Below are 17,623 nucleotides of genomic sequence, written 5' to 3'. Positions count from 1 at the left end.
AGAGATTAAGAGGGGTGTATTGGATTGGGATTTTAAAGCATTTTTTTGCATTCATCAAATCCGAGGGTATTCGATTGGGATTGTTTGAAATCCATTAAAATCTTGAGGTATTCAATTGGGATTTTAAATTATGCTACAAAATCTGGTGGTATTCAATTGGGATTTTAAATTATGCTTTAAAATCCGATGGTATTCAATTGGGATTGTTTAAAATCCATTAAAATCTGATGGTATTCAAATGCTGATGGATTTTTTTTCATTTCATAAAATGATGGATTTTGTGGCATTCTTCAGTGTATTTTAAGTTTTTTGAAATCCCACCAAATTCAATGAGATTTTGAAGTATTGTACCTAAATCCTATCAACTCTGCGACATTTCATCAAGAATCCGCACAAAATCAAAATCCCATACAATCCATTAAAATCCATAGACTAAAAACAATGCATTAAAATCCCAATCGAATACACCCCCATTTTCTCTAAAATTATTATAGTATAATTATTACTATATCGGTAAATAATTACCTTTTACACATATATAAACTTCCTTTTTTATGTGACGTTATTTTTAGTTGGATTGACCAAATAATAATAATAATAAATTTTAATAAATTTTTATTGTGAATTAAAATTTTGAATATATTTTTATTCATTTTTTTAAAATTTATTATTGTTAAATATCTCATCAAAATACTTAAAAAATGTGTCGAAACTCAAAACGTTGTATCTAAATTTCTTTTTTGCTGTTCAAAGTCATTACACTATATCCTATTCGAATTTAAAATTCAGCAAATCATGGCACTTTCGCCATATTATCTTTGCGGAACTGGTAATTAATTAACAATAATCTACCCTCGTGCAACAATATTTAACACGTCAGATCATAGTTCAAGATTTAGGGCCTGTTTGGGAATGAAAATCAAATTCTGCTTCTGGCTTCTGCTTTTCATGACCCGTTTGTGTAAAGAAGTAGAAGCACTTTTAAGAAGCTGAGAATGCTAGCTTCTCTCTCACGGCTTCTGCTTCTTTTCCAAACACTTTGGGGCTGTTTGGTTGAGAGAAGCAGAAGCTGCTTCTGGCTTCTGCTTCTCTTGACCCGTTTGTGTACAGAAGTAGAAGCACTTTTAAAAAGCTGAGAATGCTAGCTTCTTTCTCACAGCTTCTGCTTCTTTTCCAAACACTTTATTAACTTCTTTACTTCTCACTTCTACTCCACTTCTTTACTATAAGCAAGAAGTCACTTCTTTTAAGCTAACCCAAACGGCCCCTTTATTAACTTTTTTACTTCTCACTTCTACTCCACTTCTTTATTTTAAGGACAAAATCACTTTTTTTAAGCTTGGCCAAACGGCCCCTTAATCTTATCCGATCAACATTACAAAATAGAACCCAAAAATATAAAAAGAAAGTGAAAAACACCCCACCTTTCCCTTAAATATCAATCATTATCCATCTGTACTTTTATTCTCTCTCTTGCGTCTGAAATCCAATCAGCTTTCTCTCCCCAGTATCTATTTACAATCTAGTATTTTTACTGCACTGTAATATATACACACATCTCTTGTGTCTATATGTCTGTGGTTTTGGAGAGAGAAACTAAAGTAAAATAGTTATTGAGTGGAAGAAAGAATAGCAACACAAACACAACCAATTCTCTCTCTACACTTTTCCTCCGATCATGGGTCTTGTTGGTGTAAAGATTTGATTTTTGGGTTTTTAATCTGCTCAATTTTATAGTTCAACACTTTTTGGCAACTGGGGTGTTCGAGAACTTGGTAAAGGTTTGACCATTATTGCTATTCTTCTTGCCCTTTTGTTAATTTTGTGTTTTCTGCATGCATATATGTGTTTTTGTTGAATTTGGGCTTTTGGGTTGTGGAATTTGACCTTGTTCTGTTTGATAGGGTTTGAATTTTATGTAAAGGTTTGATTTTATTTATATTTTTTGTTTGTGTGGTAATGATTGGTATGTGTAATTGGGGGTTTAGTATGATTTGATTTTAGTTGTTTGTTTTGTGGTGGTGTTATGATGTTTATTGGAAGTTATCCTGAGGATTTAATTACATGGTTTTTGCAAAATAAAAAAAATTGTACTCTTGATGAATCAGTTTAGTTTATATCTTTGATTGTGATAGATTTTGTGAAGTTTTGGATTTGATCCTTGTATGACATGTTTTATGATGAGTTTCACTCCTTGATTCGAGTAATATATATGTTTTGCAGTGGGATAGTTTGTTTTGGCTGCATATTATCGTTTTGTCCTTGAAACAAATTTATCTTACTCAAATCCTTGTTTAGGGTTTTTTAGGTTACAGAAAAATTCTGGTGTCGGTTTATGCGATGTTTGTACTTCTGTTGGTGTAAGATTTAATTTGTATTATACCATATACATGATTGGAGTAGGTTGGTAACAGAACTACAAGAGTAAGACCAGTCAAAGATGGATAAAATTTTCTTGTTTTTACAAGAGAGGTATAGTGTATCTTCGATTTTTTTTTTTTCCAAAGTTGGGATTTTAGAAAATTTGTGTAAGCCGAGCCATTATTTTAATGAGTTTAAAAATATTTTTCTTTTTTGTTTCTTACGTACACATGAAATTCAATATGTTCCACTTGGATAGTTAGCTTGAGCAGTATAACAAATATAGAGCTTATACGTTGGTACTTGGTACCTAACATTACTTGATAATTGGGTGTTTACCTGGCATAAGAAAAAAATATTCTTGATAACTTCTCTTGAAGCAAGAATTCAAGAGACTATGTTTGATTTTCATTTTTGTAAAAGACCCTTCCAGCAAAGTTATGTATATGCCATCAAATTTTTTTTCATATTAATGTTTCCCATATGCTTTAACCTTTTAACATTATATTAGACTCTCGCATGCCTTTCGTCATTTGCATGTGAATATTAACAAAACAATCCATATCGTGACCTTTTTTTTTTGACGCGTAGCAGATTTTGTTTCTCCTCTTTTGTCATTGACCAAAAGCTGCTGCAATGCAACATTCGTCGGGCCAGTCCTTTTCTGGTAATTATTCAATCCTCAGTAGTCTGACTTCAAACACTTATTAAATGTGTAGACTTTCTTTAATGAATATTAAATTATGCTGGCAGGTCCGTCAGAGATTAAGTCAATCAAGCTATCTAAAAGGGAAGGTGACCGTGGACCACCAGGATTCGCACCAAGATCTGATGCCCATAATGTCTTGAGTGATGCCTCTCTTTTCTCAAGTTCATTACCGGTCCTTCCGCATGGAAAGTGTATGCTCATGTTAATGATTATGAGTTCTTTTCCAGAGTCATTATTACATATATTTAGTTTCCATTAATATATTATGTATGATGCTCATGCAGTGAAGTTGCATGATGCCGAAGATGGTTTTCGACCTGTTGATGATTTATCTTCAACCTTGAATGAAGTTTACACCGATGGGGATGCAATTGATATGCTTAAAGATGTTGAAGCTCACGCAATAGGTAGCTTGCTTCCTGGTGATGAAGATGAGCTTTTAGCTGGTATAGTGGAGGGTTTTGACCGACCTGGCTTGCCTAATTTTATGGATGAACTGGAGGAATATGATCTTTTTGGAAGTGGAGGAGGTTTAGAATTGGAATCTGATGCACTGGATAATCTGAGACTGGGAGTGTCAAATTTTAATTTATCTGATAGTTTTCCTGGCGCTGGAGTGGCCCAATACAGTCTTCCAAATGGTGTAGGAGCTGTTGCTGGTGAGCATCCATATGGGGAACACCCGTCTAGAACACTCTTTGTTCGCAACATAAATAGTAATGTTGAAGATTCAGAGCTCAGAACAATGTTTGAGGTAATCCCCTAGCAGGTGTTTATAAAGCGACTAGAATATTACAGTATTTTTAAAACTTTAAAAAAGTGTCATAGTAGAGTTTGATGATTATCTTATAGTCCGTCCATCTTGCTAAAGTCGGTCAATCACAGTTTGTTTCTCCTCAAGTTGAAATTGATTACTATCCTATATAATATGTGCCACCCTGCTACCCATGTTGATAGGAGCTTCCGTAGCATAGTTTTCTGCTGGGACAGATCTAGATGGGAACATTTTCCCCATAACTATGTAGACATTTTTTATGTCTTCGAATAATTATAATCTTGGCCCCTACAGATAAGGTGGTTGCCTTGCAGTATGCTGATTGCAATTCGAATCCTAACAAGCATTTTCTGTATTTTTTTGGTTGTGCTTTAGTTTGAGTAGAGATATGTAATAAATTTAATTAACATGGGTTTAAATAACAAGAGGTGGTTCCTCTTATATTATGTATTTTGTTTATTCTAAACTGAGGATGTTTCTGGAAACAGCTAGACTTGATTAATGGTAGTAACAGTGAAGTTTGATATATTTTTTGTAATACTATGGCAGGACACTAGGACATATACGGATTATTACCCAATATTCCTTGTTTTTATAATTTTTAGCATGTAATTATTTCCTTTATCCTGTAAGAACTTGTTTCTGACTGAACTACTCACCTGCAATCTCAGCAATATGGAGATATAAGGACTTTGTACACTGCCTGCAAGCACAGGGGCTTCGTCATGATATCGTACTATGATATTCGTGCTGCTCGTACTGCTATGCGTGCATTGCAAAACAAGCCACTACGGCGAAGGAAGCTTGACATCCACTTCTCAATTCCAAAGGTTCAAAGATATTATGTTTCTCCTCAGAAATTTGCTATACCATGAATTCAATTCTGACTCATGTTTGAACTCACCCACCAGGATAACCCTTCGGACAAGGATATTAATCAAGGGACTTTAGTAGTTTTTAATCTTGACCCATCAGTTTCAAACGATGACCTTCTTCAAATTTTTGGGGCCTATGGTGAAGTTAAAGAGGTCATCAGATTTCCCTTCTTCTTGTTTACATCATGCTACATGAAATCCCTTGAATTGTGGTCTGCAAGACTGCAACTATAAAGTTTAAATAACAATCTTCTTTGGTTTCTGATCATTACCTAAAATCAGTTTTGTTTTGCATATGAATAACAGATAAGAGAAACACCGCATAAGAGGCATCATAAGTTCGTTGAGTATTACGATGTCAGAGCCTCTGAAGCAGCACTTAAATCCCTTAACAGGAGTGATATAGCTGGGAAGCGTATTAAGCTTGAGCCAAGTCGTCCTGGGGGAGCCCGTCGAAAGTGAGTATAACTGTCAAATCCTGTTATGCATTAGATGTTAACATATCGTTATTGCAATCTTGCACTCTTAAAGTTTAGATTCTAGGTGTCTCACATGCACAAATATCGACTGTGCTATACTTGTCCCGTCTGTTTTCATGGCCGAATCCGTAGTTTTCTTTAATTTAATACTTGTCACAGTTGGAATCATCTTAAAGTTCAGTTTAATTTCTGCATTTTTTCCTGTTTATCTGACACCTTGGGAAAAGCGGAAATAAATGGATTATGAAATTTGTTAGCTGTACTTTTTTCCCTAGCCTCATGTTGCAACTTGGACAAGACATTGAACAAGACGATTCCAGGAGTTTTCGACTTCAAGTGGGCGCCTCAATAGCTCACTCTCCACCAGGTGATGCCTATATTTTCCATCATAACAACTTTGTAGCCCTTCTCATCTATAGATGCAAAATATTTACCAGATGTTTTAAATTTCATGTCTATCAGGTAACTGGTCCCAGTATGGCAGCCCTGTTGAACACAGTTCTCTGCAGCCTGTTAGCAGATCACCTGTTCTCGGGTCAATGAGCCCTGTCATCGGGAATGGTTTACCTGGATTAGCTTCCCTTCTGCATCCTCAGTTATCAAACCCTGGAAAGATTGCACCAATTGGCAAGGATATTGGACGAGGTAGTCAAGGTGATCATACTTATATTAATGGGAATCTAAATTCTGGAGTTGGCTTTCAGCAGTCACATTCACTTCCAGAGCCAAAAATGAATCAGTTTTCTGCCATATCATCTTCTTTTGGTGTTTCAACTTCAAATGGGTCTGGTATTGAAACATTATCCGGTCCACAGTTTCTCTGGGGAAGTCCTAACCTTAAACCAGAGCAGTCTAATTCATCTATGTGGCGTCCACCACCAGTAAAGCAACCATTCAATTCCAATGGACAGTATCATGGCTTTACATATACTGCCCACCATGGTTCTAACATTGGCTCGTCTCAGCCCTCTCATCATCATCATGTTGGATCAGCTCCATCGGGTCTTCCTTTTGAAAGGCAATTTAGTCACTACAAGGAGTCATCGGACATGTTATTCATGAGTCCTCCAGCTTTTGGAGGCATGGGTTTGAGCCACACTGGCAAAAGTTTTGTGGGTCCTCGTAGTTCTGGAAATACCTTTATCCCAGAAAATGGTACCCAAAATTTCAGCATGATATCTTCTGCAAGGTCAAATCCTATGTTCCATGGAAATGGGCATTTTCCAGGACTATCACCGATCAACATGGAGGTTCTGACAGAACGTGGAAGGAGTCGACGTGCAGAGCAAAATGCAACCCAAATGGACAATAAGAAGCAGTTTCAGCTTGACCTTGAAAAGATTCGTAGTGGGGAGGATACTAGGACAACTTTAATGATTAAAAACATTCCTAATAAGTAAGAATCTTATACCTATACTAAGTTAATTGATACAAGATTTGTGGAGTATATGGGATATGTTTACTTTTGACAAATGAGTACATAGAGTATTAACATCACCATTTACTCATTTTATACATCAGGTACACCTCAAAGATGTTGCTGGCTGCGATCGATGAAAATCACAAGGGTACTTATGATTTTCTCTATCTGCCCATTGATTTTAAGGTAAGATTTAATTAATCCTTTGTTATAAGCTCGTCATTCTTGCTAAAACTTTAGTTCACATTAAGCTTCATTGCATGTACAGAACAAATGCAATGTTGGCTATGCCTTTATCAACATGCTTTCTCCAATGCATATTATCCCATTCTATCAGGTTAGTAGTTATGTTTTTTGACTTGTTTATATCGAGGACATTTTTTTATGTATAATTTATTATGGTTGAGGTACTAGTAGATTTAACTTGACTGGGTAGCGCTTTGTTGTTAGTTTGATATGCTGAATACATGCAATATTCCATTATAGTGCTCGTAAGAAACTAAAGCAGTGTGCCAATGTCTTAGTAGGGCCAGTATATGGTCAATTTTACTTCCTATCTTATTTTATCTATAAAAGGATTTTTGCCCGCTAGAAGTTGTGAATGCATCAAGAAATGTGGACACTGGAAATCACATGGTCAACTAATAGATACAGTGTTTATAAGGATTAAGTATTATTCTGTTCAATTATAATTGCAGGCATTTGATGGGAAGAAATGGGAGAAGTTTAATAGTGAGAAAGTTGCTTCTTTGGCTTATGCTCGAATCCAGGGTAAGACAGCCCTTGTAACCCACTTTCAGAACTCAAGCTTGATGAATGAAGATAAGCGCTGCCGACCTATACTATTTCACGCAGAGGGCCCAGAGGTTGGTGATCAGGTAACACGCTTATTTTTATGTTAGAAGTATAACTAAGGTTAATGATAATGGTTCTTGGCTCTCTGCTTTGTTTCTGCTCTGCTGTTGCAGTATGTCTTATCAGCTTAGATGGCCTACTATGTGTCTGTATTTACTAGCGAGGTTAGAAATAATTTGTAACTCGCTTTGAAAAAGAATGTCTTCATTGGAGTTTAGTTCTCCACAGTTTTTAGTGCATAATGTACAAGTACGTTGTAGTTCCTTCATTCCTTGTAGTATGCAGAATGAGCATCATCCTGCCATCTCCTACTGTTGTATCTGCTAAAAGTTACCTTATTGTGCAGGTTAGTGAAGAACCTCTTACTTCAGGTAGCTTGAATGTACAAATAGCTCGGTCAAAATTGCCAGGGTCAGACTCGAGAGAACCTCCTGGAAGCACTGCAAAAGATGGTGCAGAGGAGAGCTCTTTTGTAGAGAAGTTCTAACAAGGAGGCATGGTGGCAGCTAGTTGTCATGTGAACCAAGAGGCACATGCTGCATGCTGCTGTCCCGTATATATTCTATATGTATGTATCGCTTAGGAGGCAAGTAAATGGCTGCAGATTTTGTATATGTGAAGAGCATTGAAAAGTATGACGACTAAATCAAAAGAAAACAAGAGCTTTTGATTTATGCTGAGATGATGACTGGTTTTGACAAAACAGCTGGAGAATAAATTTGATCTCAACGTTTGTTTAAATTATAATTGGGCGGGTGTATTGGGAAGTCAAAAATTTTGCTTACTGGCCGTTTAGAACTGTGGATATTCACAAGTTTTATAGCTGAGTTTTACAGGCTTAACTGGCTTTTGTAAATCGTATTTTGTATATTCTAATTTAAAGAACTTGTTTATTTTGTTCGCTGCTTCCTTCCTTTCTTAATTATGAAGTTCGTGATATGTGTTGTATAGTGTATATGACTTGAGCAAGCCCTTGTCTGAGATTTGGGGACTTTTTGCAAGCTGCAACTTTATAATAGGATGGAAATGGTATTGGTTCTATCTCTTGGAGAAGAGAGGCTGTTTTCACAGTATACTAGTGAGAAATCGACTCAAAATTATTTTTAAGAGCTATCTTACTGTGGTTCTTGGTGTTGAAAAGTGACAATTTCCTACAGAACCTGCAAGTCAATATAAAGTTCAATAATTGCTCAGGTTTCATAATTTTGAAATTTCAAACAGTTTTAGTTGTTGCAAAGCATGTTGACAAATTTGAGCTATGGATAGGTGTATGAATCATGGTCAGGGAGGGTATGTGGATTGTAGGATAATAACCTTGTTGCATTGCAGAAAAATCTGGACCTCCATAGCCACATGCCTTGCAGTTTCTGAAACACTTGGACTTGCAATGCCCCAAGAGCCGCAAGATGAAGCAGGGCCATCCTTTATTGGAGGTGAAGCAGGGTAGCTTGTGGCATAGAATTTCATGCAGGAGTTGTGGTTGCTGCTGACAGAGGGGTTATCTGTCGGAGATGTAGCGAGTAGTGACTAGTGCGGAACTACTTATAGGAGTTGTGGTGGTTGATAACGACGGATGTATAATAGGCATTGTCGTCGATGGAGTTGTTGGATTGAAATTGAAAATTGAAGTTATAGTAAGCTATGAAGCCAACTCTAGAGAAGATGTGAGTATATGTTTCCCTTGTGAAAATGGTACTTCACTTTGCCAGATAAACTTGTGCATGAGCAGGGCAGATCCAGGAATGAAATGTTCGGGGACACTAAACAAATTTTTGGAAAACACCTTTATATTTTCCAATATTCTGGGGGCACTATTTTCGTGAAATTTAGAATGATGAAAATATATATAAATAATTTTTAGGGTGTCTCCTCTGCCTCTCGCTAGATCCGCCTGTGCACGGGACGCTTCTGTGCCAAGTTTGATTCTAAAGAAAGCATATTTTAAGGATATCAGTCTTATCATTCCCAGAATGTCATGCAAAAACCACTTGTATCTTTGCTTGCTGATTACTTTTTTTAGTGGAAATATGATAATCATTGAGAATGTGATTATAAATAATGTGTATTTGTAAAGAATCTTTGAGTTTTCCTTTCTGTGAAAAGTGAGACATTGCCTAGTTGGAAAGTTAGAAAAAACTATAGTTTTGGATGAACGAATAAGTACAGAGCGAGTTGCTTGAAGTTTAATTCTGTTTTCTTTTGGCTGCTGCCTGCTCCAGTTCGGAACCTTATTTAACTTTTTTGCTTGAATTCTAACCATTTTATGGCACTAAATCATATATCTAAAATTGGGTAATTGTGTTCATGTGTATAAATAGCATGCTTCTATAGGAAAATGTGACTGTGTGATCATATAAAGCAGTACTATATGTTTTTAGAAGTAGTAAATCATCATTTCTCTTGTATTTTAATTAACCATTAAAAAACTTGAACATTCATATAAATATCACTAACTAAAACATTTCAATATGACACACCAAAATAAGTGACACCAAAATAAGTATCCATACCATGTGGATATTTGGGAATAGAACTTCTGGACTTAAAAGTGTAGAAGCCCATTTCTTCTTTTTTGACGTCCGTTTGACAAATGGTTTGAAGCGCTTAGGTAGAAGTAAAAAATGCCAGAAAAAAAAGTTACGAAACCTAGCTTTTTATTGGGACTCAACTTCAACTTCTTTCTAACAGAAAACGAACTTAACTAGATCTGTGTTTCAGCGGCGCTATTCTGTGACGTCCCGAACCTGGGGTTAGAGTTCTGGAGCCACTAACCATATTAAAACACAAATCTGAAGTTTGTCTAGCAAATATTATTAAGTTCACACAACAACCCCAACAACAGGATCTTTATCAGGTTAAGTATGTCACAGGTTTACAACTTATAACAGAAACATACCAAGATGTGGGACAATCTCTACATGAGATTACACCATATCCCTCAAAACCAACCTACAGAAATATCTAGATCAAGCTAGAAACCTAGTTTAGATATGACTCCAACCGCCTGGAACTACTTGAGAGCTACCGAGCCAGAACGAAGAGCTAGAGGAACGTCTTGGGCTAATCCTACGGCAAGACGGGCGATTTTGATATATCTGAAAAGGGTTAGTAATAAACAAAACAAGGGTGAGCTCAGGAATGCTCAGCAAGTGCTAGAATAATCAAATGTACGGTAAACAGTAAGAAAATGTGATGTAAACAAATCAGTAAGTAAAGCTGTATAGTAAAACGAGTAAGGAAGCAGCATAGTAAAACGTAACAGTTCAAAAATAGTTTAAAATCAACTACTATCTGCTTTTCAAATCAAGTTGAAGCCTCCGCTTCTAAATCAAAAGCTTTTCAAATCAATTTGGAAGTAACCCTTCCTCTAAAAGCTTTTCAATTCAAATAGGAAGTCCCCCTTCCTTTAAAACCAAAATCTCGAACCTGTTTACATATTGGATTTAGATAAGACGCAATGGTCTGCGAAAGATGATCAGTCCTTCACAGGCCCCAACAATACCTAAACACATTAGATAATGTTGAACAATAATATCCATGGATTCGCATATACAACCAGATCTGTTAAAACTTGGGACTGGCGCCTCAGCCACTTATTAACCGTACCAAATGCCTTACAAAGTTCGAGTAGTTCCCAGCTTTACATTTTAAAAAAAAATTATTCCCTCAGAAGTGTACTTATAACATATAAGCCTGAGAGGAACTAAACCGAGCTGTGAAAATCATTCATAAATATTTTGAAACCATGTGTACCAATTTGGCAAATTCAACCTTTCAAATCAAAACCGTACTTATATCATGCATTTGAAATAAGTAAAAGTTTTAAGGAAAGTACACTTGCCTGAGCTGAGCAAAAGACACAAGGTGTGGAATACTACTGCTGTCGGGAACCTACATAATTTAAAAGACTAGATCTCAATCGAAAATCTTATTCTTAATATCCTCAGCTAATATACTACCCTTCGTCATAACAGCTTCAATCAGCAAGTAAAGCATAATTTTGATCACGCACATAATTCTATACTAAAGCTTTAATAAAATTTTGGCAGCATTTCCCCTATACATAGGACTATGCCAAAATAACCAAACACAGCCAATCAAGCCAAAATTCAACCGACAATCAAAATGTATCAACCAAACTCCATTTCCCTTTCTCCTTCTATAAGATTTGAATACTCATAATGAATATTATTACCATTCAAAAATTAAAATATCAAGATACTCCATAAATATGATTGTAACATCTTAATCAATTCCCCTCTTTTAAGTTAAAAAAAAAAAAAAATTCAAACATATATATAATATTGATAATTTGAATATTTTTTTTTTTTCGAATTGCTATAATCAAAATTTTAATCTTCAAATTTAAATATATAGTAGCTTCTAATCACAACACAATTACCACGTAATCATATAAAAGGCTTAGCAATTCCTCCTCTATTTTTTTTAATAAAAGCCGAATATATACAAATATATATTTTTAAAAAAAATTCAAATTTTTGAATTTAAATTACCGATAACCACGTAATCAATATCCCATGCAAATAACTCAAAATCAAGTACCACAATTAGACTATCATAATTAAAACTAATTTGATAATAATCTACTCACGCTTATCATTAATCATGTATATAATCACATATTCACATAAATCACAAATCAAACTAAAGAAATTAAAGAAAAGGGTTTGAATATATATATATACCCCTTTGAAACCGAAAGTGCTCGAAAGCCGAGAGTGGAATTTGCCTAGCTATTCTCCAAATTAGCCGCACTTAATTAATCAACTTGTAAAGATAAATATATATATATTTTTGAGGTATTAGTTTGTAAATTAAAAAGAGAAAGAAAGGAAATGGGGGAGGTTATTCTGGAACAGGAGGGGGGAGATAGGTGTACGGAGAGGGAGAGAGCAGAGTGGTGAGAGACAGAGTGATTTGGGAGAAAGGAGTGTACATGTGTGTGCATTTCTTTTTTTTCTTTTTTTATTACATCTCATGGACACATGGCACACGTACACTCACCCTTGGGGTGAGTCATGCCCATCATATCCCAGCTGATGCCACTTGGCAAACATGCACAAAACCAGCCCCTCTAAGGATGCCAAGTGTCCCTTGGTTCGTGTTTTATTATTTTGTTTCGGTTTTAACGTAAAAATTACGATATACAATTTATTCGGAAAAAATCATCCAAAAATCACGAAACATTTACCACAGCTAGATAATATTATTAAAAGCTTATAAATAAATTTTCAAAATTTTTAAATCAATTTTGGATATTTTACAAATTTTGAAAGTTTAATACAAAAATATTTCACCGAAAATCCAATTTTTATCAAAACTAATATATCAGAATTTTTAAAAGTCTTAAAAAATAATTATTAACATTATGGAACCTTAAAACGAATATTTGAAATTATTTTTGTATTTTTCATAATTCATTCGCTAAAATATCAATTTTCAGAAGTTCACAAATAATTATTAAATAATTAAAACAACTACCACAAATGTATTTATCCACACAAACACATACGAGTAACATGTCAAGGTCACATAACATAAAATTTTCACTCTTAACAAATAATCACATAATTATCATTTATTATTTAATAATCTAGCACAAAATTACGAGTCGTTATATCCTTCCCCCCTTAAAAAGATTCTGCCCTCAGAATCTGACCTAGTCAAATAAGTGAGGATATTTTTCTAGCATCTCACTCTCTAATTCCCAAGTAGACTCTTCTACTCTAGGATTTCTCCACAATACCTTAACTATAGGTATCGACTTATTCCTAAGCACTTTCTCTTTTCTATCTAGGATTTCAATTGGTTGCTCGATATATGACAGATCAGGTTGAATATCTAAAGGCTCATACTCTATCACTTGAGTTGAATCTGAGACATATCTCTTCAACATCGACACATGGAACACATTGTGAATATGGCTCAGGTGAGGAGGCAACCCTATCTCATAGGCAACACTTCCAACTTTTCTCAAAACTTCATATGGTCCAATATATCTAGGGCTTAGCTTTCCCTTCTGGCCAAATCTTACTAATCCTTTCCATGGTGATACTTTTAACAATACTAGATCTCCAACTTCAAACTCGACTTGCTTCCTATGAAGATCGGCGTACTTCTTTTGTCTATCTTGAGCTGCGATCAATCTTTTCTGAATAAGTTGAACTACTTCCTTGGTCTGTTGTACTAATTCTGGTCCAACTATCTGTCTTTCTCCAACTTCTTCCCAATAGACAGGGGATCTACATTTCCTTCCATACAAAGCTTCATACGGTGGCATTCCAATGCTGGCATGGTAGCTGTTGTTGTAAGAGAACTCAATCAGTGGTAAATGTTCATCCCAATTTCCCTTGAAATCCAAAGCACACACCCTCAACATATCTTCTATTGTCTGAATCGTTCTCTCACTTTGTCCGTCGGTCTGAGGATGATATGCGGTACTCATTTTCAAATCAGTGCCCAAGCTCTTCTGAAATTTACTCCAAAATCTTGAATTGAACCTTGGATCTCTATCAGACACAATCGACACCGGAACTCCGTGTCTAGACACAATCTCATCTAAATATAACTTAACAAGCTTATCTAAAGGATATTTCTCACTGATCGGAAGGAAGTGCGCCGACTTAGTTAATCTATCAATAATAATCCAAATAGCATCATGTCCCTTCTTGGTTCTTGGCAATCCTACTACAAAATCCATAGCAATCTCTTCCCATTTCCATTTGGGAATTTCTAAAGGTTGAAGTAATCCGCTGGGTCGTTGATGCTCTGCTTTGACTACTTGACAGGTGTGGCACTTACTAACCCAATCAGCTATCTCCTTCTTCATACCTGGCCACCAAAAGTTCCTCTTCAAATCTTGATACATCTTGGTACTTCCGGGATGTATAGAGAACTTTGAACAATGCGCTTCCTGTAGTATCTCCGTCTTCAATTCTGGTACGTTAGGAACCCATATTCGATTAGAGAATCTAAATATCCCTTGTTCGTCCTTTTGTGCACCAAGTTCTTCTCCCTTCAATACATCTGATTCCCGATTCCTTGCGTCCTCTTGGTATTTTTGAATTCTTTGTATCAGTTCTGGTTGAAAGGTCATCTCATACAAGCTTGCTTGAGCCATTCCTGAATTGCATACTTCAATTTTCAACTTCTCCAAATCTCTGGCCACTTCTTCTGCCATCACCATCATATTCAACCTCTCCTTCCTACTTAATGCATCTGCTACCACATTGGCTTTACCGGGGTGATAACTTATAGTACAATCATAGTCCTTGATCAATTCCAACCACCTTCTCTGTCTCATGTTCAAATCCTTCTGGGTGAATATATATTTTAGACTCTTATGGTCCGTATATATATCACACCTTTCTCCATACAAGTAATGTCTCCAAAGTTTCAGTGCAAACACAATCGCCGCCAATTCCAAATCATGTGTTGGATACTTCAGTTCATGTGGTTTTAACTGTCTGGACGCATATGCAATGACTTTATCATGCTGCATCAACACACATCCCAGCCCTTTTAAAGAAGCATCACTAAAGATCACAAAATTTCCTCTTTCATCGGGCAATGCTAACACTGGCGCGGTCACCAACCTTTCTTTCAATTCTTGAAAACTCTTTTCACACTTATCATCCCAATTAAACTTCTCATTTTTCCTTGTCAACTTAGTCAAAGGTGCTGAAATCTTCGCAAAGTCCTTAACAAATCGTCGGTAGTAACCTGCCAATCCAAGGAAACTTCTTACTTCCGTCGGCGTCCTAGGTTGTTCCCATTTAGCTACAGCTTCAATCTTTGCCGGATCTACTTTTATACCATCCTTACTTACAATGTGGCCCAAGAACTGAACATCCTCCAGCCAAAACTCACACTTCGAGAATTTGGCATAAAGCTGCTTCTCCTTTAGTCTTTGTAAAGCAATCCTCAAATGTTCCGCGTGTTCCTCTCTTGTCCTTGAATAAATCAAAATATCATCAATAAAAACGATCACAAACTTATCCAGATACTCCTTGAACACCCTATTCATCAAATCCATGAATGCCGCTGGTGCATTAGTTAATCCAAATGACATCACTAGAAACTCATAATGTCCATATCTAGTTCTGAAAGCTGTCTTCGGTATATCTTCTTGTTTGATCTTCAACTGGTGATACCCGGACCTTAAATCAATCTTTGAAAAACAAGTAGCTCCTTTAAGTTGGTCAAATAAGTCATCAATCCTTGGCAGGGGATACTTATTCTTAATGGTCAGCTTATTCAACTCTCTATAATCAATGCATAGTCTCATGGTCCCATCTTTCTTCTTTACAAACAAAACTGGTGCTCCCCATGGTGACACACTGGGTCTGATCACACCTTTATCCAATAATTCCTGCAACTGTTTAGCTAATTCCTTCATCTCTACGGGTGCCATGCGATACGGTGCCTTGGAAACTGGTTCTGCTCCTGGAATTAACTCAATTGAGAACTCTATCTCTCGGTCTGGGGGTAATCCAGGTAATTCCTCTGGAAAAACTTCAGAAAACTCATTTACTATTGGGACCTCTTCTAATCTAGGTGCTTCCTTCTTAGTGTCTATTACATGAGCCAGATATGCCTCACATCCTTTCCTTAACAACTTTTGTGCCTCTATAACGGTTAAAAACTTTTTCTTTTGCTTCTGACCTTTAAACTTTACCTTCTCCTCTTCCAACGTGCTTAATACAACCTCCCTATTCTTACAATTTATCTTAGCCTTATGCTGAGACAACCAATCCATTCCCAATATAACATCGAACTCCCCTAACTGAAAGGGTATTAAATCTGCCCAAAAATACTTCCCTGATATCTCTATTCTACATTTCGGACAGACTTTACTTACGGACACTCTATCCCGGTTTGCCACTTCTATAACTAGGTTTTCTCTTAATGCAACTATCTCACAATTCAATTGACTAACAAATTTCTCAGATATAAAAGATTTTGAAGCTCCAGAATCAAACAACACCTTAGCATCTACAGAGTTGACAGAAAGCGTACCTGCTACAACATCTGCTTCCTTCGCGGTCTTCTTCCTGGTCATCTTAAAAGTCCGAGAAGTGGCTCCCTTAGTCTCTGAAGTCCCCATCGTATTTACCTTAGCATCCGCCATCCTTGGGGCTAGACAATCCTTTTTCATATGTCCCAACTTCCCACAATTGAAACACTTGACCTGATCCCTCTGAATTTTCTTGGTTGGACATGCATCCGCATAATGCCCTTTCTCACCACATCTGTAGCAAGTGACATTAGGCTTATTACACACCCCTGAATGGTTCTTTCCACAACTAGCACACTTTGGAACTGGGGGTCTTGAGTTGCCTGGCTGATTCTGGGGTAAGGGCCTATTGAATGGTCGGTTTAGGTTTTGCCCCTGACTTCTGAATCCGAAATTCCTATTCTGGGGAGTTTCCTTCCTCTTCTGAGACCCCATATTCTGACTTCCTTCTCCAACTTCCACCTTTCTCTTCTTAGCTTCCTTCTCCTTTTCACCCATCTTATGTTCCCCTTCAATCACCATCGCCGTCTGAACAACCTCTGCATATGTCCGCAATCTCAATGCGGCAACTCCAACTCGAATATCAGATCTCAATCCCTGCTGAAACCTCTTTGCCTTTTTCAGATCCGTATCCACATACGAATCCACAAACCTTGCCATCTCCACAAACCTTGCCTCATATTCCGCCACACTCTTATCACCCTGCTTGAGCTCCAAGAAATCCAACTCCATCTGATTTTGAACATGTTCCGGAAAATACTTTTCCAGAAATAGTTCAACAAACCTATCCCATTCTATCATTTCCTCTCCTTCCAAACCTTTTGCTGATTCCCACCAATAATTAGCCTCGTTCTTCAGAAAATAACTCGCATAATTTGTCTTATCCTCTTCCTTTACTTTGGCCAATCTAAACGCTTTCTCTATTTCTTTCAGCCATGCTCTGGCCCTGATAGGATCTGGAGAACCCTCAAACTCAGGAGGTTTCGCTGACTGGAAGGATTTGAAAGTACCTACTATCTCAACCCCTTGCGGTTGTTGCTGCCTCTCCTGTTGATGCTGGATATGCTGCTGTTGCTGCTGTACCATATTAGCAGCCTGTTGTTGCAATAATT

The 17,623-nt window shown here is 36.6% G+C and overlaps 1 protein-coding gene and 1 long non-coding RNA gene across 5 annotated transcripts; one reads left to right on the top strand and one right to left on the bottom strand.

Annotated features, from left to right (window-relative positions):
* The first annotated feature begins 1,515 nt into the window (after nt 1-1,515).
* LOC108204557 (protein MEI2-like 5) lies at nt 1,516-8,383 on the top strand. 4 transcript variants are annotated; one of them, XM_017374061.2, is made up of 13 exons: nt 1,516-1,781; nt 2,956-3,028; nt 3,115-3,261; nt 3,355-3,824; nt 4,517-4,675; nt 4,757-4,873; nt 5,027-5,178; nt 5,475-5,566; nt 5,662-6,595; nt 6,721-6,805; nt 6,888-6,956; nt 7,318-7,497; nt 7,821-8,383. In XM_017374061.2, the coding sequence occupies exons 2-13, from the start codon at nt 2,998-3,000 to the stop codon at nt 7,959-7,961; spliced, it is 2,577 nt and encodes an 858-aa protein (XP_017229550.1). In that variant the 5' UTR covers nt 1,516-1,781; nt 2,956-2,997; the 3' UTR covers nt 7,962-8,383. The 4 variants fall into 4 exon arrangements, with proteins under 4 accessions (XP_017229550.1, XP_063941906.1, XP_063941904.1 ...); XM_064085836.1 differs by having other exon boundaries at nt 1,636-1,775; nt 2,953-3,028; XM_064085834.1 differs by having other exon boundaries at nt 1,637-1,775.
* Nucleotides 8,384-10,207: 1,824 nt separating this feature from the next.
* Nucleotides 10,208-12,936, bottom strand: LOC135149895 (uncharacterized). Its single transcript, XR_010288124.1, has 3 exons — nt 12,181-12,936; nt 11,316-11,365; nt 10,208-10,569 (listed from the first exon to the last, which is right to left on the bottom strand). It is a non-coding gene; the product is annotated as an uncharacterized LOC135149895 (long non-coding RNA).
* Between the last annotated feature and the right edge of the window lie 4,687 nt (nt 12,937-17,623).

Source organism: Daucus carota, chromosome 1, assembly GCF_001625215.2.
Source record: "Daucus carota subsp. sativus chromosome 1, DH1 v3.0, whole genome shotgun sequence".
Lineage (NCBI taxonomy): Eukaryota > Viridiplantae > Streptophyta > Magnoliopsida > Apiales > Apiaceae > Daucus > Daucus carota.
Note: the sequence above shows the minus strand (reverse complement) of the source record. Positions and strands in the feature narration are given on the sequence as shown.

Excerpts from the sequence above, each read along its gene's own strand:
- LOC108204557 (XM_017374061.2), top strand. The coding sequence starts at position 2,998 with ATGCAACATTCGTCGGGCCAGTCCTTTTCTG. Across the intron at positions 3,262-3,354 it reads GGTCCTTCCGCATGGAAAGT|TGAAGTTGCATGATGCCGAA; the intron begins GTATGCTCATGT and ends ATGCTCATGCAG. Across the intron at positions 7,498-7,820 it reads GCCCAGAGGTTGGTGATCAG|GTTAGTGAAGAACCTCTTAC; the intron begins GTAACACGCTTA and ends CTTATTGTGCAG.